The sequence below is a fragment of the Pan paniscus genome, chromosome 3 (genome assembly GCF_029289425.2).
Source record: "Pan paniscus chromosome 3, NHGRI_mPanPan1-v2.0_pri, whole genome shotgun sequence".
NCBI classification, from domain to species: domain Eukaryota; kingdom Metazoa; phylum Chordata; class Mammalia; order Primates; family Hominidae; genus Pan; species Pan paniscus.
The window spans coordinates 81,530,263-81,554,158 of NC_073252.2; the positions used below are offsets into that span (position 1 = coordinate 81,530,263).

The 23,896-nt window shown below is 34.5% G+C and overlaps 1 protein-coding gene across 14 annotated transcripts in view; it reads left to right on the forward strand.

Moving 5' to 3' along the window:
- GABRA2 (gamma-aminobutyric acid type A receptor subunit alpha2) overlaps positions 1–23,896 on the forward strand; it is a 151,308-nt gene that overhangs the window by 56,358 nt on the left and 71,054 nt on the right. For 9 of the 14 annotated variants that reach the window (XM_057302102.2, XM_057302103.2, XM_014344689.4 and 6 more), the window contains exon 4: positions 5,625–5,692. The exons of the other annotated variants lie outside the window; for them this stretch is intronic. In XM_057302102.2, the coding sequence (XP_057158085.1) occupies positions 5,625–5,692 (68 nt within the window). The remainder of the gene's footprint in view (positions 1–5,624; positions 5,693–23,896) is intronic. 14 annotated transcript variants of the gene reach the window in all.

The following is a 23,896-nucleotide window of genomic DNA, read 5'->3' on the forward strand; positions in this document are numbered from 1 at the left end:
TCCATTCCTAGAATAACATCATTACTGCCTAGATCAGACGATAAATGGTCAATATGAGTTCACTTCTTCTTTCATATGATGCACACAAAAACTTTCAGAAATATTTTTATGATTCTCTTTTCAACTCTACATGTACTATTACCACTCTCTTGAGAAAATCAGTTTTAAAATGGTGTGTATGTGTGTGTCTACGGTGGAGGAGAAAGAGAAGGAGGATCTGGTACAAAGAATATACCTATCAAATGTCCATCAATCATTTACAGAAAGGATTTTGCTGTTGCCAAATGTTAGAAATTTTTGTTTGGAAAGTTTGCTTGCTATTGTGTGTTATATTATCCAGTACAGTTCAGCTATTATTGTGTTTGTCAAAATCTTTTTTGACAAGCTTTTAAAAAGAATATTTTCCACTTACTCTCTTCATGTCCTTACCCTCCATTTACTTTCCAAACCTCTTCATTTGTTTTATGTCTTTATAGTTTTACTGAACCCACTCCTTTCCAGGCTCCACACATCCTCTAACAGTCAAACCAAAGGGCCTATCCCTGCAATATTACTTTAAAACAAACAAATTATTTCCTTGACTTCTACCATTTGCTAATCTCAGTCTCATTTTTTTTTTTTTTTGGTCTTAACAATGGCATCATCTTCCAAACTGAATACGCTATCTTCAGTCTACTTTGTCTCGGCTTGCCCTCTACATAAATGTAACATAATATATCTGGTTGCATAGCCCTGGCCACAAAATTCTCCAAGTCAAAGTCTTTCAGTGAATCTCCTGCTGCCATGTATATAAAGACAACATTCGTATTATTGTGGCATATCAGGTCTGTTTTGATACAACTCTGCCTTTCTTTACAACCTCATTCCATCCTCTGTATATACATGTTAACCATGTTTATGAGTGAAAGTTAATTATTTGTGGGACTTGACTTTTGCACAAAGGAGTTTCCCTGCCTCGGATATCTACTCTGCTCTTTGTTGGATTAGAGGATGCTCAGGACCACTGAAAATTACAAAAGAGTGAAACCTCCATGTCTTTCTCCAATATGCTTCTATGGGCATTGAGATACTGTCTTTTTGGTTTGGTTGCAGCAGACATTTCTTGTATTACAAATTTTTAAATGCTTTTTTTCTATTATGTTGTGGGTCTTTCACAGGCAGATGTTTTTCTTTACTCACTTTTTATCCTCAACCATCTATTTTAAGTGAATCGTAAAATAAATCATAATTGAACATCAATTTTTTTCTTTCATAGTTTTGCAAAGATTTTATAAGAAGTTTTATTGTTATTCTATACTACATTTCCCAGCAAAAAAGCAATTTTTCATTAATTAAATACTTCTTGAAATTATTTATACGTGCATTTTGGATATCCTTTCAGGCCATTTATTTTTTCTATGAATCAGTTAAAAAAATCAGAGAAGTACACAGAAGAGTAAGAATAACAATGACCACCCCCATCATATCTTAAGATTTTGTCAAAATTGATTAGGATTAATTTTAAAAGAATGAAATATTAGGAATACATTGTGTGTTCCTCAGTACATGTCTGCAGGCTATTTCCTGTTCTCTTTCACCATCCTGAATTTGATGATTGCTCTAAGGATTATACATTCTTCTATGTATGCCACATGCATTACTTATTTCTCCTAAAGTACCTGTTATCAACCTTGTATTTTGCCTCTGGAGAAATCTGTACAGAACATTCTCTTACTTTTGCATATTACTCTTGGTATTCTCATGTCAGCTATTTAGCTGGTAAACCATTATTTTGGCTGGTGGATATTTCTGCTAATATTTTAGCTGGTGGATATTTCTGCTAATGGTAAACCATTATTTAGCTGGTGGATATTTCTGCTAGGAGCTGCTTAACTGTTCAGACTTCAATTTTGGTTTGCAGTGAATCAGTGCTGTCTTCAAGTAGATTCTTTCCCTTTGCTCAGCTTTGTTACTTCACTGGAAGCCTATTACTTAGACTCTCAACCTGCCTTTGTCAATGGAAATGGACTCTGCCTTCACAAATGATGGGCATCTTTTCCTCATGACTAGTAACAGCTATGCATGACCATTTTTAAAGTTGATGAAATATTTTGGAAAAAGATCGATATTCTACATGAATTAAAATGAGAAATAATTTGTTCAAACATACAGCATGTAACATGTGATAAACATTGTAGTAAGCCCTCATGACATAATAGTGAACAGAAATGGTGCAGTCCCTGTTCTTTGTGGAGCTTAAATCCTGGATGGGGAGACAGACCAAACACAAGACAAAAAGCAAGAAGAATATATTAAGGCATTAAAATAAAGGCAAAGTTGAAAGGTCCCATAAAAATAAAGTGTCAGAGAGCAAAAATGAGAGAAGAGGGCTTACATTACATAGAGGTTTGTGAACTCCTGCTCTGAAGAGAGACCATTTAAACTGAGACTTAAATGCAAAGGAGCAGTTAACCAAAGAGAAAATGCGAGATAATGGCCATTTTGAAGGCTCTGAGTCAGGACAGACTTTGGTGTGTCAACTAAGAGTGATCAGGGCCAGGCACGGTGGCTCATGCCTGTAATCCCAGTGCTTTGGGAGGCCGAGGTGGGTGGATCACCTGAGGTCAGGAGTTTGAGACCAGCCTGGCCAACATGGTGAAACCCCATCTCTACTAAGAATACAAAAACTAGCTGGACATGGTGTGCGTCTGTAGTCCCAGTTACTTGGGAGACTGAGGCAGGAGAATCACTTGAACCCTGGAGGCAGAGGTTGCGGTGAGCTGAGATCGCACCACTGCACTCCAGCCTGGGCAATAAGAGCGAAACTCCATCTAAAGAACAAAAACAATAAAAAAAGTGTGATCAAGACTGAAGAGTGAATCATGGTACCTAAAATGCACAGACTCAGGTTGCCACCAGACTGTAAATTAACTTGTTTACTCTGTAACATACATCTGTTCAATGGATCAGAATATTGTAACAGGCACTAACAGCACAATTCCACCTTGTTCCAAATCCACATGGGAAAACAAACCTGAGCAGATGATACTATAAAATGTCTTGACGAATCAGAGTCACAAGATTAGAATAACCTGTATTCTACTGGAAATAGCCTACATTCATATAATCTCCCTAGCCTCCCTTCCCCTCCATTCCTTTCTTTTCCCTTTTTCTTTGTTCACTTCCCTTTCCTTGTCTTATAGAAAGCCAAAATATAACCAAAGATTGAGTTTTGATCATAGAATTCTAGAAGATTGTGTTAGATGTATCAAATATCTATATTCATTACACTAAAATATTTCATTAGCCCATGTTGGTTGTTTACAGCTCTGTGCATCCATCCATATTGAAATCTGACCAAAAAAACCAAAAAACTCATTGTTAAGAATACCTTTCCCAGACTTAGACACTATTGGATGTTCATCGTCAGTGTTTGGCTTGCTGATTTTCCTTTTTTGGAACTTCCATAGCAGGACAATATCTCCCCAATGCATACATTATTTAGCTATGTTTATGAAGTCAGTAATCCATGAAACCATTTCTTTTCCTAAAAATAACTTTTTATGTCTATGTTCTGAGTCTTAGGTGTTTCTTTTACTGCTTGGAGTTTTGAGGCTAACCTTATTTTTCATGTCAGTTCTTAGCTGACACCTCCCTATAGCCACTAGGTACTGATACCCCTTTACCCTTTACTTGCCATTTGGCATATAGGGAATGTCATTCATATCCTTAGCATCAATACATTCACACATTTTTGTCATTTCTTGGATTCTAACTTTACTACTTAAACTAAGGAGAATCATTTCACTTTCTTCTCTTAGGGTAAAAGCTACATTCACATTTTAATTTCTCTTCTCTGGAACATTTTAGGTCAACAGCTATAACAAAGTTTTATTCAGTTACTAATTGAATAAATGTAATAGTGTGATTGATTTGGTGTGGGTAAAAGGAAAAAAATGTCGGGTCTCATTTCCACACTTGCTTTCTAGTATATATAAATTCAGGTTCAGCATCAGCTACATAATTTGTGATGCCCAGTCCAAAATGAAAATACAGGGCCATTTGTTTAAAAAATAATTAAGATTTTTAAAGAGAGCACAAATAGACCATTAAATGAAGCATGGGACTTTTCTGAACTCAGGGTCCTATGGTACTTTGTATACACAGAAAGCTGCTCCTGAACAGGTCTTTGGAGTAGGTGGCATCTGAAATAATTTTATAAATTTATTTTCTAATGCTTTTATAATAGAATTTCAAAAATACAGTTTTTGGGATAAAATAGTATATACAACAAAGCTTAATGAACATATTTATTTGGAGCACTATAACTATGCCTTTGGCACGGAGTATTCTGGTGAATAGAAACATGCATTTAATAAGAAACAAACTACTGTTAGTTTTAAGTTTATAATTGACTATGGTATAATTCTTTGATTTAGTTTGAATACTCAGAAACTAGATTGCTTGGGTTATAAATCATTGTTTTATCTACTCTACTAGCTGTGGGTCTTTGGCAAGTTTGCTTACCTTTCTTTGAATCATTGTACACACGCATAGGGATAACAGAGAATCTACCACATAGGTTTGACATGCAGATTATAATATTTCAGGTGCTTTAAACAGTACCTGGTATGTAGTAGGCATTCAAAGTCTACCCCGTTTTATCAATATCCTTTCTATTTTTTATTCTTGCCTTAATGTATACAAAATCCCAGACATAGTTTACTCTCTTTAATGGTTGTAAATTAATGTCTAGTATAATACAAAAAACAATTCACGTTATTGTTTGTGTAGAATTACAAATCTGACAGCTAATGGATAAGACATTTAGCTCATGATGATAAACATTAATGACGTGTTTTTTTCTACTACAAGAGCAATGAAAATATCTTTGTTTTTTGATCTTTCTTTGACCTTTTCCCCATCACTATTTGGCTTATTTAAAATAAAAGATCTAAATTACCTGGTTGATAGAGCAATCCAGTTAATTGTATTACAGTTATTATGTTACATAATTTTAGAATCCAATTTAGTTCAGTCTTAGCATTTCAGGCATTCTTAAATACATTTAAAAACAAGCTTCTTTGAAAGTAATCTGTTATTTTTTTATTTTTATGTCACTGAATGATTGAGCTTTTTATATTAATTGGAATTATGTTTATTTATAATTACCAAACTGTTTTGTGCTGTATGGAGAAGATATACTGATTTACAATCTGTAAATTGAGTCTCTACTATCACAAGATACTGAAATATTTAGTTGAAACATCAAATGTAGGATTATATCAAACAATACCATGGTTTATTTTTATTACTGGTAGCACATTTATTATAAACTATTTCACTTAAGATGTTTCCTAATAAACTATTCATTTTGAGCAATATAAATGAGGATGCACTAATCAGGTATGGATTCCAAGTAAGAATGTCATAATACTTCTATGCATTTTGCAGTTAGGATGGTGAAAACCAATGAAATAACTGAGCATTATAATCATTATGGTTGCGAAAGTTGACAAGAAAGTAAAACCCAGTACTCCCGAATTTATGACACAGCTTTCAAACCATACCGTGTACTCAAACCCTTCTCTCTCCTGTGTCTCTTATTATATAATATCTATATTCAATCTCTTTTCTCATATCAGACAGTATTACTGAAGTCTTCACTAACATCTACGTGACCAGTTTTGGCCCTGTCTCAGATACAGATATGGTGAGTTTTTCATTAAATAGTATTTTTACTTCACATAATGGGGAGTGGGGGGTAATTTCAAATAAACTAGCATTTTTAGTGTTATAGAATTATGTATATGTCTCATGTCTATTTAGTCTACTCAAATACATGGATAGTTAAAGATGTTTGGATCTGTGGTTTCCATTTCCAACTTCAGTGTTTGGATTAGCCCTATGTATTTTACGTCATTTTCAAAACATGTCTACCTAACTACAGTGTAATAAACAATTATTTAAATAAAATTAATTGTATTAAGAAGAAACATTTTCTAGGAGGATTAAGGCAGAATTGTGGACTTCCATAAGGAAAGTGAATATAGTTTCACAGATAAAGACTTCTTACAGAATTAGGTCATGGTCAGTGTATCACATTTAAAAACAACAACAACAAAAAACCCTCTGATTGGTATTGAGCAAAGTGATTGCCTTGTTATGCTATCTACATACATACAATACGTATAATCTGCACACATAGTAGGTATATATAAATCAACCTAAAAAAATTAGAATGTTGGTACTCTTGGATTCTATGGAACTGGTATTATTTATTTTTTCTTTAAAATGAGACAGGCCTGGTGTGGTGGCTCACAAATGTAATTGCAGCAATTTGGGAGGCTGAGGTGGGAGGACTGTTTAATCCCAGGAGTTTGAAATTAGCTTGAGCAACATAGTGAAACCCCATGTTTACCCAAAAATATCAAAATTAGCAGGGTGTGATGGCACATGCCTGTGGTCAGAAGGCTGATGTGGGAGGATCACTTGAGCCCAGGAGGTCGAAGTTGCAGTGAGCTGTGATCCTGCCACTGCACTCCAGTCTGCATGAGAGTGAGACCCTGTCTCCAATCAATCAATCAATTAAAATACAATAAAATGAGATAGATAAGTGAGGAAAATTGGTTTGATGTGTTAGGTACTGGTGGGCTGGAATCACCAAAGATGAATTATTGATGAAGCATTAAAAATTTAATAATCAGTCCTTCACTTTTACTGCTAACTATAGTGCTCTGTAATAGACATTTTTGATGAAATTCTTCCCTTTCTCTGATAACTCAGGGGGAAAGTTGACAAGGTTGGACATTTTCTACCTGGATAAACAAACAAAACAAAAAGTATTCCATTTTTATAGGCTTTCATAAACATTATCAGCTAATTTAATAGGAGCTCCCTATGTTTCCGTTAGAGAACCTAAATTCCACTTTTATGTTACAAAATATGCTGTTTATTCCATCAGAGCCACACCTCTGACCTCAGAGATTTCTTATCTTGACCTGGGTGGCTGAAAATGTAAGGCCCCATGTGGTTGAGGGGTGATCCCCACCTCTGGGGAGGTGGTTGATACTAAATGTTGGCAGTCCGTTAAAATTATTTCAAACAGGAATGTCAAGATTTAAGTGCTTTTATTTTTCTCCTTCAACTCTGGGTCTTAGGCACAATTCTGGTACAAGAGGAAAAAATCCTATTCTTCAGCATAACCCTTCTTTTTCCCTTGCATTATTGTATATTTTGACCTGAAATATTAATCTGCCTCTTTCCATGGGTCAATTTAAGTGGACAGATCCTTATAATGATGACAGAGACAATGTATTTTAGCAAGAGTGTGCATTCCAAATGTTATTGTTTGGCTATAGATATAATTTTGTCCTAGTAAATACTCTGTCTTAGTGCAGCTTGTCTTAAATGTTCCCAAATGTTAGAGACACAGTGCAGATAAATACCTAACTTCTATCTAAAATCAAGTAGAGTCAGAATTTTGTTAACTACTACATTGAGAAATTAGCATATTATATAAATTATTACTCTTACATATGGTACTTTGTGTCTTATTATCAGCCAAAACAGAAAGGCAAATGATATAAGACTCCCAAATATCAGTACATTTTCAATATTGTAGTTTTTTCATGTTGTAAATTTCAGTAGTAGCAGTTACTGCATTGAAATTTTAGCTTTGATTTTTGCAAAATGAATTATTTTACCTAAAACCTCTCTCTCTCTCTCTCTCTCTATATATATATATATGTATATATACATACATAAATGCAAACATATCTATTTCTAGCAAGACGTGTTTGGTATTTGGGGATTTTATGCAAATTCACATCATAGTTGTTTGCCAAAATGTACACAGACATTTGTTTTCCAGTGATGATAATAGATTAGATTAATTCTCTACCTCTCCTTGTTGTGACCACTCTTTGGGATTGCTAACGTATTTAAAAAGTTGGTAGTTGATGTTAGGTATATAGTCATTAGCAATAGAACACATTTAGCTACTTTATATCTGAATTGAACTAAAAACAGCTGTGTTTTATCTGTAAATTGAACCCAAGAACTTTAAAATTTTTTAGCAGACTCAAGATATGCTTTCTTATTTGGGGGGATTCTACCACAAGTTATAGAAAACATTAAAATATACTCACACTACCAATATAGGTTGCATTGAGTGGAATTTCAGTTGATAACATTTAAATAAAAAACCACTTACTTTGATTTTTTAGTTTTCTTTTTACATTTCAGAATACATGCGTGTGAGTGAGTATGTATATGCACACCCAAATATAGATATATTCTCAAAAATGAAATGCATATTCAGCATCTTAGTAGGTTTTTGAAAATATTGAAGGCCCTAGACATTTTCCCTAATAATACATTTCCCTTAATTCATCTAGCCTAAAAAATTTCTATGAGATTGCTCTGCTCTTGTCAGATTTCCTACTTTATTTCTGTCTTTATTTACCTCATTTAGTCAGGCTTGCCAACAGTTGTTTTAGAGGAAGTCTAGTTAATCACAAAGCTACCAAATGGGAGCATACTATATAAACACAGTCCAGTCACAGGACATCACAGGGAAAATCTGATATAAAGAATTATTAACTAATAAAAGACAGCTAAGTTCTTTTTAAAACATTGATAAAAGAAGATTTCAAGCAATAGAGAATTAAGAAATGCAGATAGAATATCTACTTCTAGGGCCGCAGTGTCACCACTTCCAAAATCAGAAAGAAACTGAAGACTGGAAAGAACACCCTTTCCCTCTAAGACCTGTGAATTCTGACCTCACTGGAGGGATACTGCTGCTACAGGAACATGCAGCTACTGGTGGTGAAGAAACATGTGAGGGTATATGCTGAAGCTGGTCCACAGAAATATGCTTCATGGGCTGAAAACTCATAGCATGTCAGTCCTTTGAAGCTGTGCCAAAAAATGACAATGCAGCTGACCCAGAGAGACCAAGAAAGAAAAGCTCCCTTCTCTTGTGACTACATTGGAGTGTCCCTCCAGCACCCTCTATTGACAAAACCTGACATTGTATGAGCTGGCAGAGGAGCAGTATTTATAGGATCCATCAGGTATCACAAAGGAAATGAAAGAAGGGTGGATTTGGAGTTGAGAGGCAGTACACAGATAGCTGAAATACTAATAATGTGTAATACAGGGAAGATGTAAACTGAGGACCAGGAGATAGTTTGATCACTCAACAGGTACTGTTGATATTTGTCCAGATCTAGAGAAGAAAGATGCAGCTAGGAAAAATTAAAGTTGAATAACTTATAGACACAAGTAACACAGACACATACAAACACATGCATTTACTCACATTGTAAGTCTATTAGGGAAGATGGTGCTCAATTAAAAAAATATACATTTTATGGAGAGAAAGGATATGGTCTTCATGATGATCAAAATGAATGATTTCCATGTTGATATTATTTTTACTGGAAATCAAGATAAGTAAGGAGGCAAAGTTTGAATTTATGTTTAGTATGGATGGAGCAATAGCTTGAGCAATGAGACGTGGCTGTGACACTCTAAATAAAAAGAATGATATACCTAATGCTAGATGACGAGTTAGTGGGTGCAGCGCACCAGCATGGCACATGTATACATATGTAACTAACCTGCACAATGTGCACATGTACCCTAAAACTTAAAGTATATATATAAAAAAAGAATGTTATCATGATGGGAAGGGAAAACATAGCCATATTATTACCTACAAGTCAAAGTGGATGTGGAGATATCTAATGAATACCTTACAGAAGCAATTTGTTAATAAGAAAAAAAATAAAGAACAAATTTAGTTTTACTTTTAGTAGCTTAGCTGATACACTTTTATTTCTAATCAGTGTGCACAGTCAGTAGCAAAAGCTAAATTCCTAATTTCTCTTTTTCAGGTCAGTGATGTAGATTTGTTATGACATTAGCCTGAGAGAAAAAAAGCAGCATAGCAAAAAGAATTATGAACCAAAAGAATATGCAAACACACACACACGTGCGCGTGCGCGCGCACACACACACACACACACACACTCTGCTATCTTGGAATCATTAACTAGTGTAATTGTCCCAAAAATGTTGTAGATCTAAATTATAATTAAAGATTCTACTTTAAGTTTCTGCAATTAAGTTAAAAATATTTTATTTCAACATAAGGAGGTAATTAATTTTTGAAATGTATTAGTAGCTCACAATTGACCAAGTTTGTAGTAGGCATGTATATTTTAGCAATTTCTAACTTACTCTACAGTTTTTTTCCCTTTTTCCTTGGTTTCTATATAGGATGTCTTTTCTTATATTAGCAAACATTTTCACTGTGTGTGCATATTCTTAAGGTATAGGTATTATAACTACCAATTATTTAACCTAAACCTAGACTGAGAACCTCAGCCCAAATGGTTGTCTATTGTGAAGTGTTAGGGTTAGAGCTTGGACAATGAAAACTTTGAAGTAATCTTGAAATATCTGATACAGAGTTTACCGTTAGGCTAAGAAGCAGGCAGTATGGTAAGTTTGACCTTGGTTTCTTGATTATGTTGATTTCTCCAGTTAATACTTTTCTTCCTCTGCAAAAACACAGAGCGCATTATCTCTTAGAATCTCCAGAAGCTACTGGGATATTAATTAGTTCAGTCGTTAATATCAAGGAAGTTTAGAGAGTTGTGAGATTTAATATCTGGTCAAAATTGACACTGAACTTAATCTGTTATCCTTTATCAGAAGTTGCCATTTGTAAATGTAGTTCATTAAGAAAACCTGTGACAAACATGGCAAACCCTTTGTATCGACAGTAAATTAATGATGTTTACTCCCTTTAAAGCCAGCATGTAGAAGCTGGTTGCTGTAAGATTATTGACATTTTGGAAAGTTAGAAAATAGACACTTGGAACATTCATTCATTCATCAAATATTTTTCAGCACCCTCCTAGAATTTATAATAATATTCCCCAAAATGTGATTTATAGATACTTGGATTGTAACCATTTGAATTATTTTTTTAAAATAGTTGTTTCCTGGGATCTTCCTATGATCTATGGACTGATATTTACTGTTTGTAGAACATGAAAGTCTATATTTTAACATGATAAGGTATTTGACTTTATGCTAAGGGAAGCACAAATATATTATAAGATTGGTGAAGAGGTGGAGGAAGGTAAGAGTTCTTTGGTCCAATAATTTATATTAAAGGATAGGGAAAAGGAAGACTAGTTAGAAATCTGTTTTACTACAGGCAAGAGATGAATGTGGATTGGCCCAGGGCAATGGAACTGAAGATGGAGAGCACTGAAAAGATTTAAAAGTTATCTGTGGGGTAGAATTGGTGATCTGTTGGATATAAGGGTGGAAGAAGAAGTATAGAATGACATCTTGGGGAATTGGGTGAAAAGTGGTACTATTCACTGGGATATGGAACACAGCAGGAAAAGTTTTGTTTGTCTTTGTTCTGTTGCTCGGGGATGAACATTTATGTTTTGCACATGTTGAGTTTGAGACTTTAATTGGAGATGTCTAGGTAGCAGGCATAGATCTGGAGCCCAATAGAGAAGCCTGGAGTACAGATGGCTTGGGGGCCATCTAATGGTGGTTGAAACCATAGGCATACATAAAATCTTACAAGGAAAGAGATTAGAGCAAAGTAGCCATCTTACTTTCACAGAAACTCTAGAACACCAATATTTAAAGGACAGGAAGAGGACAAAAAAATGGAAGAAGAGACTGAGAAGGAGCAAATGTGGGTATCTGTCAAAATGAAGGGTGGTTCCATTTTCTGAGCTAGGCTATGCTTTGATCCAAAAAAAAAAAAAAAAAATGCAGAGACCACTGTCTTATTCCTTATCAGATGCAGTGCTGTGCTTTCATCAGATATCTGTGCTACAGCCCTCTGCCAAAATGGGATTCTGTAGAGTTAAGGTGAGATGGCTTATTTGCTAACTGGGTAACTGTATGAACCCGTGTATTTTGCGCATAGTAAAACATCACCTGGGGGTGGGGAAACAGTTCCAGAATGGTTCAGGTAGAAGTAATTTGACTCCATTCATTACCTTTCTTGGGGAAGGAGGGTTGTAGGAACTTAGTACATGCAGTCATAGCTTTCTTGGTTTTCTAAGGTCACAAAATAGTATTCCCTACCACCCTCCCCATTCTTTTGTAAAAACTAAATAAGATTTATTCTTATCAAACTATCAATATCACTTTTAACATAATTGGAAAATAAATTCAAATATTCTAAAATTCACAGGGAGCCAAAGTAAGAGCCTGAATAGCCAAAGCAAACCTAAGCAAAAGAACAAAGCTGGAGGCATTACACTACCCTGATTCAAACTACCCTACAAGGCTGCAGTAACCAAAACAACATGGTACTGGTACAAAAACATATAGATCAATGGAACAGGCTAGAGAACCCAGAAATAAAGCCACATACTTACAGCTAGCTAATCTTTGACAAAGTCGACAAAAACAAGCAGTGGGGTAAGGATTCCTTATTCAATAAATGGTGCTGGGATAACTGGCTAGCCATATGTAGAAGACTGAAACTGGACCCTTCTTTTCACAATATACAAAAATCAACTCAAGATGGATTAAAGACTTAAATGTGAGACCCCAAACTATAAGAATCCTAGAAGAAAACCTAGGAAATGCCATTCTGAACCTAGGCCTTGACAACAATTTCATGTTGAAGTCCCTGAAAGCAATTATAACAAAAACAAAAATAGACGACAGGGACCTAACTAAACTAAAAAGCTTCTTCATGGGAAAGGGAACTATTAACAGAGCAAACAGACAACCTACAGAATAGGAGAAATTATTTTTGAACTATGCATCCAACAAAGGTCTAATAGCCAGAATCTATAAAGTACTTCATAAGTGAAAAACGAACAATCCCATTAAAACATGGAAAAAGGGCATGAAAGGACATTTCTTAAAATGACACACATGGAGGCAACAAGCATATGAAAAATGTTCAACATCATTAATCATTAGAGAAATGCAAATCAAAACCACAACAAGGTACCATCTCACCTCAGTCAGATGGCAATTATAAAAAGTAAAAAAATAACATGTTGGCAAAGTTTCAGAGAAAAAGGAGTGCTTATACACTGCTGGTGGGAATGTAAATTAGTTTAGCCACTGTGGAAAGCAGTTTGGAGATTTCAGAAAGAACTTAAAACAGAACTACTATATGACCCAGCAAGCTTATTACTATATACTATATACTTATTACTATTCTACTTTTTAGTAGAATATAAATTGTTCTACCAAAAAGACATATGAACTATGTATGTTCATTGCAGCACTATTCACAATAGCAAAGACATGGAATCAACCTAGATGCCCATCGGTGGTGGACTGCATAAAGAAAATGCGGTCTATGTACACCTTGGAAAACTATGCAGCCATAAAAAATAATGAAATTATGTACTTTGCAGTAACATGGATGCAGCTGGAGGCCATTTTCCTAAGCAAATTAATACAGGAACAGAAAAACAAATATGACATGTTTTCACTTGTAAGTGGGAGCTAAACATCAAGTACACATAGACACAAAGATAGGAACAATAGACACTGAAGCTTATTTGATGGAGAGGGAGGGGGAGGGTTGAAAAACTACCTATGGATACTGTGTTCACTACCGTGGTGACAAAATAATTTGCACATCATACCCCAGCAACATGCAATCTAGTTGTGTAACAAACCTGCACAGGTACCCTCTGAACCAAAAATAAATGTTGACAAAAGAAAAAAAAACTAAATAATAAACAACTGTGATTTCTGAACATGAAGTGATTTTTAAAATAAAAATTTCAGAGGTTGCATGTTTTTGTCCTAGGTTTCAAGTTTTGAGACTGTCTTTGGGAAAGCCATAAAGAACTTGTATGCCTAGATTAAGAATAATAAATATTATCCACTGTTGCTACTACCATATATTTTCTAGGGGATATCAATACATGTAGATAGTTGACAGGCATCAAAAGTCTCAGATCCCATGATGAGGATTTTAGCAATGGTTTCTCACAGTACCAGGAAATTGTGACTTAAAGAATACCAGTACAAGAGAGCATTACAAAAGTAGGGAGGGAACATTGTGTCATCTATTACGGTAAAACCAAGAAAAGGTTTTTAAATATGTCATTAGATTAAAAACAGAAGTATTTGCTGATTGTGGTAAAAGCAACCAGATTGCGGTGGGTGGAGGCAAGTGGGAGGTGAGGAAATAGAGAAAGAGTGGAGGTAACATTTTTAAGCAGCGTGGTTGAAGAGAGGAGGCGAGACAGAGGGCAGCAGCTATACGGCATTATAACTATCAGTGAGGCTTTTATTTTTAAAGATGGCATTGAACTTCTCACTGTTCCCTGAACATGTCATTATATTTAACAACTCTCTGGCCTTGCACATGTTTTTTCCTGTTCTTGTTATGCTTACCTCCTCCTTTGCCAAATGGAGATATTTGATTTAGTCAAAGCCAAGTTCAAATTTCATTTTTTTTTTTTTCTGATTTCTTTCTAGGTTACTCCAAGTCACCAGTCCTCTTTATCCCTGTGCTCCACCACATGGCGTTCATACTTTTATTTTTTTAATGACGTTGTACACAGGCTTATGAAAATCTTCCTAACTTTTTTATTTTTATTTTTATGGCAGTCTGAGCTACTAGAAGGCATAACTTGTGTCTGTACATTTCAACGAGATTTCCTAAGTATACACTCAGTGCTTCTCACCATGTTAGGAACTGAAATAAGTAAGTGTAGCCCTCAAATTGCTCACAGGGTATTGGAGGACAGCTAAGGAAAATAGTTCATTTTAAAACAGTACGATAATGCTTTCAATGAAGTATTTATGGATTAATGTGGTATCAGAGGGGATGTGGGTGGTAGATACAGAGTTTGATACGGTTTTTAGGGAAAAAAAGATATCTAAGAAGAACAAATGAGGATTGGCTAGCTACACAATGGAAAAACAGTATTTTAGCACGAATTGGAAGAGCTTGTTGAGTTTAGTAAAATGTGAAAGTTCAGTATAACTGGAGCCTAGAATGCTCTTAGGAATTTTGGGAGAGATTAGGTTAGAAAAGTATTCTGAGCCAGACCATAAAGGCCATAAAGACTAAGAAGACCATAGTGACCCATAAAAAGTTATAGCGATATGCCCAAATGATACTTTAAAACATGATGCTTTCTGTTACCAGACAAATTATAATTGCATGCCTTTTTTGGTATGTGTTGACTTTCTTTAAAATATAATTATTATACTATATACATTCTGTAAAAGACAACAATATTTAAAAATAACTATTATAGTTAAAATATAACTATTTTATAAAATATAACTATTTATATAACTATAAAGTATATTGGTGACTAGTTTAACATAGTTACCTAGATGCACACGTGCAAACACACAAATGAAAGTCACTTGACACCTGGGAATTTAAGGATTAGGGTATTGTTTGCAGATTGCTGCCATAAGACATCTGAGAGCTTTTCTGCCATCTGCCTCTGCTAATGATGCCTTTCTTCTTATGTCTCATCAGAAACCTTATGGCTCAGTATCCTTCATACTACATTAAATTTACAATGACTCCCCTTATTCATTTATTCATGGGCAAAGTATTGTTTATTTCCTATGTTCCAAGTAGCTTTTTAGATGCCGGTGACACAGCATTGAAGAAGGTGGTCACGATCCTTGTTCTCAGTGTGGAATAAAAGTTGTCCAGATATAGGGAGGGGATAGAGAAGACTGATCAACAGAGGTTAGTGAGTTTGCATAGTAAAATGCAGCATGATAAATCAGAGGCCTGACACATACTTATGTCATTATTGTGGCAGCATAGAGGGGTGCATGTGTTGGGGCGTGGGTGTGTGGATGTGGTGGGGAATTATTGTAAGGTGGATAGAGAGGTAGAGAGGAAGAGATCGTGCAGGGCCTTGGAGGCTGTGAGAGTGTTTTTACTTCACCCCCAGGGCTTTAGAGATTCAGGTGACTGAAATCAGCAAGATTTTATTATTTCAAACCCCTTTCTCACATTACGGCAGTGCTTCAGTGCATACCATAGCTTAAAGAGTCCAGTCCAGACTAATTTCAGCATCAGTCTCTTAGGCCATCTAGATGTTCTGTCCTTTTCCATGCCTTTTTCACAGGTAAGGGATGTACTGTGGAGACAGGCCAAGATCTACTCTTCCTCTTCTTTTTCTGTGTTTTTCAAAGTTGATGCAATGGTAAGGGAGAGTAGTAAAAGGGGAACATACCTTTTTACTGAACTGGTTCTATTGGTAGTTCTCTGTTAGCAATATATGCCGTTTGTATGGTTAGTGGATGAATACTGGATCTCCCATGGGGCATACTTGTGATGTCTTCTCAGTGACCTCCTTATTGCAGTCACCAAAAACACAGGTGGCTTATTCTCCAATGGCATTCTTTGTGGTATCCTGTGTGGCCTCTGCCTCTGGAACTTTATGACCTTTAATTGCTGGGTGTCTCTACCTTGTCTGGCCACCATTTTGTTGAGTATGGGGAGAGGGAGAAGGATCTTTTGAAGATGATTTATGCCAGACTGTCTTCCTTGATGTCCAAACCATTTTCTGAGAACTTTGCAAATATTATCTCACTTCATCCTTACAAGAGTCCTAGGAAGTAAGTTCTATTTTTCTTACCATTTTACAGATAAGTCAACTGATATAAAGAAAGGTTAGCCAACCTGCTCCAAGCCAGGTACCCTGATCTACCCGACTTGAGAACTTGTGCTTTTAACATCTATTTCTTATTACTTAATGTATATCATTATGATTATTTGATTTTGTGTTTGAGTTAGTTTTAATTGTGAAAAGATTTTTTATTATGCACATTTAAGATGTACATTATATTTTAGTGCACTTATAATAGTAAGTGGCTACTACAGTCAAGTAAAATTAACATATCCATCATCTTGCATAGTTTACTTTTTTTCCAGTAAGAGCACTTACATTTCCAGTATACAATAATTATAGTCGTTGTGTTTTACCTTAGATCTGTAGACATTCATCCTATGTATCTAAGCTTTATACCCTTTGATTGACACCTCCCCATTTTTTTCCCTCTTCACATCCCACCGCAGTAACTGCCAACATTTTATTCTATGTATTCAACCAACCAACGTACCTTTCTCTCTGCCTTTTTTCCACATGTAAGTGAGATGATGCAGTATTTTCCTTCTGAGTCTAGCTTATCTTACTTAGTATAATGCCCTCCATGTTTATCTATATTGTTGCAAATGACGGGATCTCCTTTTCTAAGGCTGAATAGAATTTCATTGTACATATATATTATATTTAAATAATTTATTCATGCATTGACGGACACTTAGATTGTTTTTGTATATTGGGTATTGTGAATAATGCTACAATGAGCATGTGAATGCCAATATCTTTAAAGGTCATGATTTCATTTCTCTTGGGTATATACCTAAAAGAAAGATTCCTGGGCCATATAGTAATTCTGCTTTTAACATTTTGAGGAATATAAATATTGTTTTCCCTAATGGATACACCAATTTACATCCCCACCAACAGTGTACATGGATTCCCTTTTATCCACATCCTGGCCAACACTCGTTATCTCTTGTCTTTTTGATAATAACCATCCTAACAGGTGTGAGGTGATATTGATTTTAATTTGTAATTCTTTGATAATTAGTGATGTTGAGCACCTCTTTATATACTTATTGACCATTTTTGTGTTTTTATTGGAGAACTGTCGATTCAGATTCTTTACCTATTGAGTTGTGTGAATTCCTTATGTATTTTGGATATTAATCTCTTATCAAGTATATAATCTGCAAGTATTTTCTCCCAATCCATAAGGCTACCTTTATATTTTGCTGATTGTTTCCTTTGCTCTACAGAAGCTTTCTAGTTTGATGTATGCTGACTTGTTTATTTTTACATTTGTTGCCTGAGCTTTTGGAGTGATGTTCAAAACACTCATTGCCAAGATCAATGTCAAAGAGCCTATCTTCTCTTCTAGGAGTTTTATAGTTTCAGGTCTTAGGTCTTTAGTCTGCCTTGAGTTGATTTTTGTGTATGGAATAAGATAGATGTCCAATTTAATTCTAGTGCATATGGCTATTCAGTTTTTCCAACATCAGGTTTTGAAGAAAATACCCTTTTCAGAGATTCCAAAACTCCAGTCGCAGCCTTACAACTTAGTTCTTCCTGTAACTTCTCATAAGCCATGAGTAATGTCCATTTATTGATCTATGAAGGAAGGAAATTTTATTCTGATATTCTGCCTTCAAGGGTTGTTTTATTTATGGTATAATGAAAAGACCATGGTATTTAGAAACACAGAATTTGAGACCAAATTTTGCCTCTCTGTCTTTTTTTAAGTAAATATTGCTTTTGAAGTATTTTCCACTTGTGAAATTGGTATAATTTTGCATATGCAATAAGGATGTTATGAATTGTAAATGACACATATTATATCAAAGTAAATTGCTGTCTACTATAACTATTAATCATATTGAATACTTTTATTATATATATTTTAATTATCTTCTGTTAAAATATGAATCTTTAGTAACATTTTCTAATTTGTTAGTGAAATTTGCCTGGCCCCTAGTTCCAAAAAGAATGCCCAAAACATCTTACCTCCACAATGTTTTGAATGTGCAGTAGCTATGTTGTTCTGCAACTGTAGTTTGGTGAACTTCTTTGTATAATAAGGCTTGTACTAATTGGGTTTATTGGCCCTTTGCTGATCTGTTCTTAAGATTCTCATTGTTTTTGCAATTTTTGTAATGCAAATACTGTGCTAAATTTGTTATCTAGCCCCCTTTGAGTACCAACTGAAAGTATTCGAGCTTCATTATTCTTGTGTATTCCAAGGGTGATATTTTTTACATTGTTGCATACCTGCTTCATAGACTACATGTTCTTCATTATAGAAGAAACACACTGATTGGAATTTACTCAAGGGAGACTAGCCTTTATTAGCCACAAGAGTATAATGTAATAAGTAAATAAATGTAGAAAATCAAAGTAAATGAGAAATCACTCCAGGAACAGTCCTACAATTTAGTTGTGTTTTAGTGAGTGAATAAGATTCTTCAGGAATTGGCTATAAGTACTGATTTATAATTAATGTAGTCAGGCAGTAAAGAATATGATGCCTTCATTAAGTTAATGTGTCCTTAAAATCAAGTTTATATGATAAACTGTGCAATAGTTTATAGAGAGTGATTTCCTTGTTTCCAGGACAAATTATGGATATAACACTTAAGGAGTTTACTGTAAATGGAGATTTTTAGTAGCGGCAAAAACATTTGACTGGAAACTGCATCTTTGTCTGGGTTCTGTCACTAACAAACTTGAAAACAGGAAATTCATTGAATTTATCTATATTCCCATCTGTGAAAGGAGGAAATTGGGTTAAATTTCCTGTAAGGAATTTTTGAAATCTTGGAGTGTATGGATTTTTCAACTCTTCAGTGTAACCCAACAGTCAGTCTCACTTCTCCTGTGTATAAGCCATAGGATACATACAAGCTGATATATCCTTGTGGTTTTTTGTTTGTTTCTTATTAAATTTGCACTTTAGTTGTATGTGTATTCTCCAATGCATTGTGTAATTCATCCTTTTATTATTAATTTCTTTTAGAGTCTCAGTTGATGGATCTAAGCCTTTAAGTTTGTATGAAGGAGTTAGACCGTTTTTTATTTTTTTGGTAAATTTCTTATAAAACACAAATCAGGTAATAACTCTGTTAGTATATACTCATGAAAATCTGAAGTTAATTTTAAATGCACTTTTCAAGAATATTCTTTTCAAATACTTAGATTGTGCATTTTACAAGCATTTAAAGGAATCACATGAAAATAATTTATTTGGAAATCTTGTACTTAGTGGCTATGCAAAGAATATTATTTTATTGAAATGTCTTCTTTCCCTGTCTTTTTAGTCTAGAAAACAAAACATACAAAAACTGGTTAGTCAGCTATATTTGTTTATGTATCTATATATCTATACCTATATTTTACACTAATATATAAAAATATAAAATATGGACCAAAGTGAACATTTAAAAATAAATATTTATTTTAAGGACTAATTATTATATTTATCAAAGAAGTACATTTATTTTTGCTCCCACTTAAAATTTTTATGATATTTCTAGTAATTAATGTTTAAGTGCAGTTTATTATTTTTAATATTTTTTAATATTTTTCTTAAATAGATTATGTTGCAACAGTTAAAAGAGTCTAAATTTATATCATATTAATACTTGCCTTTACAACTATTATAGATTCAAATTTAAGAAATGTGTCATTGGCTATTTGTTAGTGAATTATGATGTTCATATTTAAAAATCCACCCATCAACTTGGTATTTGTCTTTGTGTTCTGGATTTTTAGTTTTTAAAATGACTTGTTACTTGCAATGATCTGATACTATCATTGACCAGTATTTTAAATTACAACATGTGCTTAAGATGAAACTTATTTTTATAAACAGTGGGCATAAACCCATATTTTAAATAGCCTCACTGATAATTATAAATTTTTTTTGGAGTTTTTTTTAGAGTTTATTTGTTTACCATTTTTTTTTACCTGGCTCATGTAGGGCTCATATTAGGCAGAGTGTGGTATTTCTTTTTCTTGTTTCCCACTTTCATTTGTACAATTATTATTTTCTTCCATGGTGTTTTATCAGTAATCTTCTGAAGCCAATTGCCTATTTTCATTAGAGCTAGTTTAATCAAAAATAAGTATTGTAAATTCACCTAACTAGGCACAATCGCGGTACACTGATGACAAATGCATTCACTACCCCATTTCCTGCTGTTGTCCCTTCTCTTCCCATAGAATGCCTTATAAACATGACCTTAATTTACTTATTTACATTCTTACTCTTAATAATGTCTATATCGTTCCATATGTAAAGCTTCATTTATTTTTATATTTAAAGTGATATATAAAAATCGAGATTCTAATATTTTCTTCCTGCACCCAAATGGATATACGCACTTTACTTTGTAAGCCGCTGTCCTAAGCTGATTACCCTGCTTCCACTTAAAGGCTCACCCTTCATTTAGGTATAATACAGTTGATAATAGTTACATTTACTAAGTTATAACGAACCTGCCTCCCTGAGATTAGACTCATGTGACTTTCACTGAAATTTCAGATGACCTCAAACTCTTTATTCATTCACTAACATTTTTTACTTTTCTCTCACAGAGGCCTAGTCTGTTCAGTTGCAATGATGAAATACTGGCTCAAGTTCTTTACCCCTTCCTATAGCCACATTTTCCCATCTCATTTTGTAGTGCCCTCTCACTGAGAGTTGGGGTTACCTACTACACCAATTATCCATCAATTTAACTATGTAAATTGCTTTAGCCAATGGGCTGTTAAAACATATTACACAAGCACTAGCTTGAAATGGGCTTGTGCATTGGAGTTTGTTCTTTTGTACTTCTGCCATTGTCAAGAGAAAGAAAAGCCAGTTTAGCCCAGGGGTCTGTGAGAAAATGACAGACAACCCAAAAGGAAACTGAGTAGATGAGGTGAACAGACAATTTATAGAGGAGAAAACTAGAATTTTTAATAAACATGAACATATATTATTTGTTACTAATTAACAGAGAAATCCTCGTGGTTGCACCATGACCCGTTTCACACTAATCATGTCTAAAATGAAATATTCTGTCTCTACCAAGTTGTACATAAACAAGAACATTTATACACTTCTAGTGAGAATATAAATTTACACACCACTTAGGATTTCAATTTAAAAATATCTTGTTATTTTGAAGATGCACATACACGAAATTCCAGTAATCTTATTTACAAATTTAGTCTAGGGCAGTGTCAGCATACTACAGCCCATGGGAAAGAAGCTGTCAGCTGCCTATATTTGTAAACAGAGTTTTATTGGAACATAGCCATGCTCATTCATTTATGCAATCTATGGTTGCTTTCACATTGCAGTGGCAGAGTTGGATAGTTGTGATGCTAACCATATGGCCCACAAATTCTAAAATGTTTATTGACTAACACTTAATGGAAAAAATTTGCTGACCTCTGTTCTAGAGTAACTCTTCTTATACCTTTGTATTACAAGTGTTGAACAAGAATATTTGTAGCAATATTGCTTGTGACGGTGACAAATTGTAAATAAGAAAAATAAGGATGAGGAAAAACGATGATGATATTGTGAAGTTTGTCTTCCAATATAATACTATAAAGCAGTGAAAATGAATCAAAGGGCTAGATATATTGCCATGAGTAAACCTCAGCAAAGTAGCTAAAAGATGCAAGTGACAGAAAAATATACAAGGTATGATACTGTGTATATGAATGTTTAAAATGTGACACGCTATATATGTGTGTGTGTGTGTGTGTGTGTGTGTGTATATGTACTAAATGTGAAAGTACATGTATGGGAATGGTGTACACTAAACTCAAGATACTTATTTCCTCAGGGACTAGGGGGCTGTGATTGAGAAGGGATAAACAGAAGAGGAAGGGCTTCAATAAGATTTGTGATGACATTTCTGCTAGGTGATGGTTACAAGGTGTTTGTAATATTCTTTATACTCTTGTGTATGTCTGAAAAACAAAAAGAAAATAGAACACAAATGAAAGACATGGTCCCTTTCTTGAAGATTTATAAGCTATTTGGGAGGCAAAGAAGCAAATGTATAATTGCAATAGATGATCTTGAAAGAATGAAGGGCTCTATAGAAATACAAAGAGAGCTGGCTATGTTTTTTTGCAGGTGTTCAAGGGACTGAGGCAGGTGGAGAACTTGCTCTATTTGAGGAATGTCAAGGATTGGGGATTGTTACAGTTGCCTAGAGCATAACATGAGTTTGCATGGTGAGGGTGGGAGAAAAAAGACTCAAACTATGTTAGATAGATTGGCAGGGCACACCTAGGACAATGTGAGCCCTCAAAGATAAATAAGAATTCTGGAAACAATTTTTAAGAAACTTAAATAATTCAACAAGTAAAACCAAGCAACCTCATTAAAAAGTGGGCAAAAGACATGAACAGACACTGCATAAAAGAAGACATACTAGCAGCCCACAAACAGATGAAAAAATGCTTCACATCACCAATCATCAGAGAAACGGAAATCAAAACCACAATGAGATACTATCTTATATCAGTCAGAATGGCCATCATTAAAAAGTTAGAAAAAAAAAAAAAACAGATGCGGACTAAAGTGAATACTTACACACTGTTGCTGGGAATGTAAGTTAGTTCAGCCACTGTGGAAAGCAGTCTGGAGATTTCTCAAAGAACTTAAAACAGACCTACCATGCAACCCAGCAATCGCATTACTGGTTATATATCTCAAAAGAAAATGAATCGTTTTACCAAAAAGACACATGCATGCATATGTTCATTGCAGCACTATTCACGATAGCAAAGACATGGAATTAATTTAGATGCCCATCAATGACAGATTGGATAAAGAAAATTCGATTCATGTACACTATGGGATGTTAGGAAGCCTTAAAAGAGAACAAAATCTTGCGCTCTGCAGCAACATGGATGCAGCTGGAAGCCATTATCCTAAGCAAATCGACGCAGTAACAGAAAATCAAATAATGCATGTTCTCACTTATAAGTGGGAGCTAAACATTGGGTACTCATGGACATAAAGATGACAGCGATAGACACTGGGGATTGCTAGAGCAGGGAGGGAGGAGGACAAGGGTTGGAAAACTAACTATTGGGTAATATGCTAACTCTCTGGATGATAGTATCCCAAACTTCAGCATCACACAATATGCTCATGTAACAAACCTGCACATATGCCCCCATATCTAAAATAAAAGTTGAAGTTATTAAAAAATAAAATAAATAAGTAAAATACATCATTAAAATGTAAAAAAAAAATCACTTGCAACTTCCTGTTTGTAAATTTT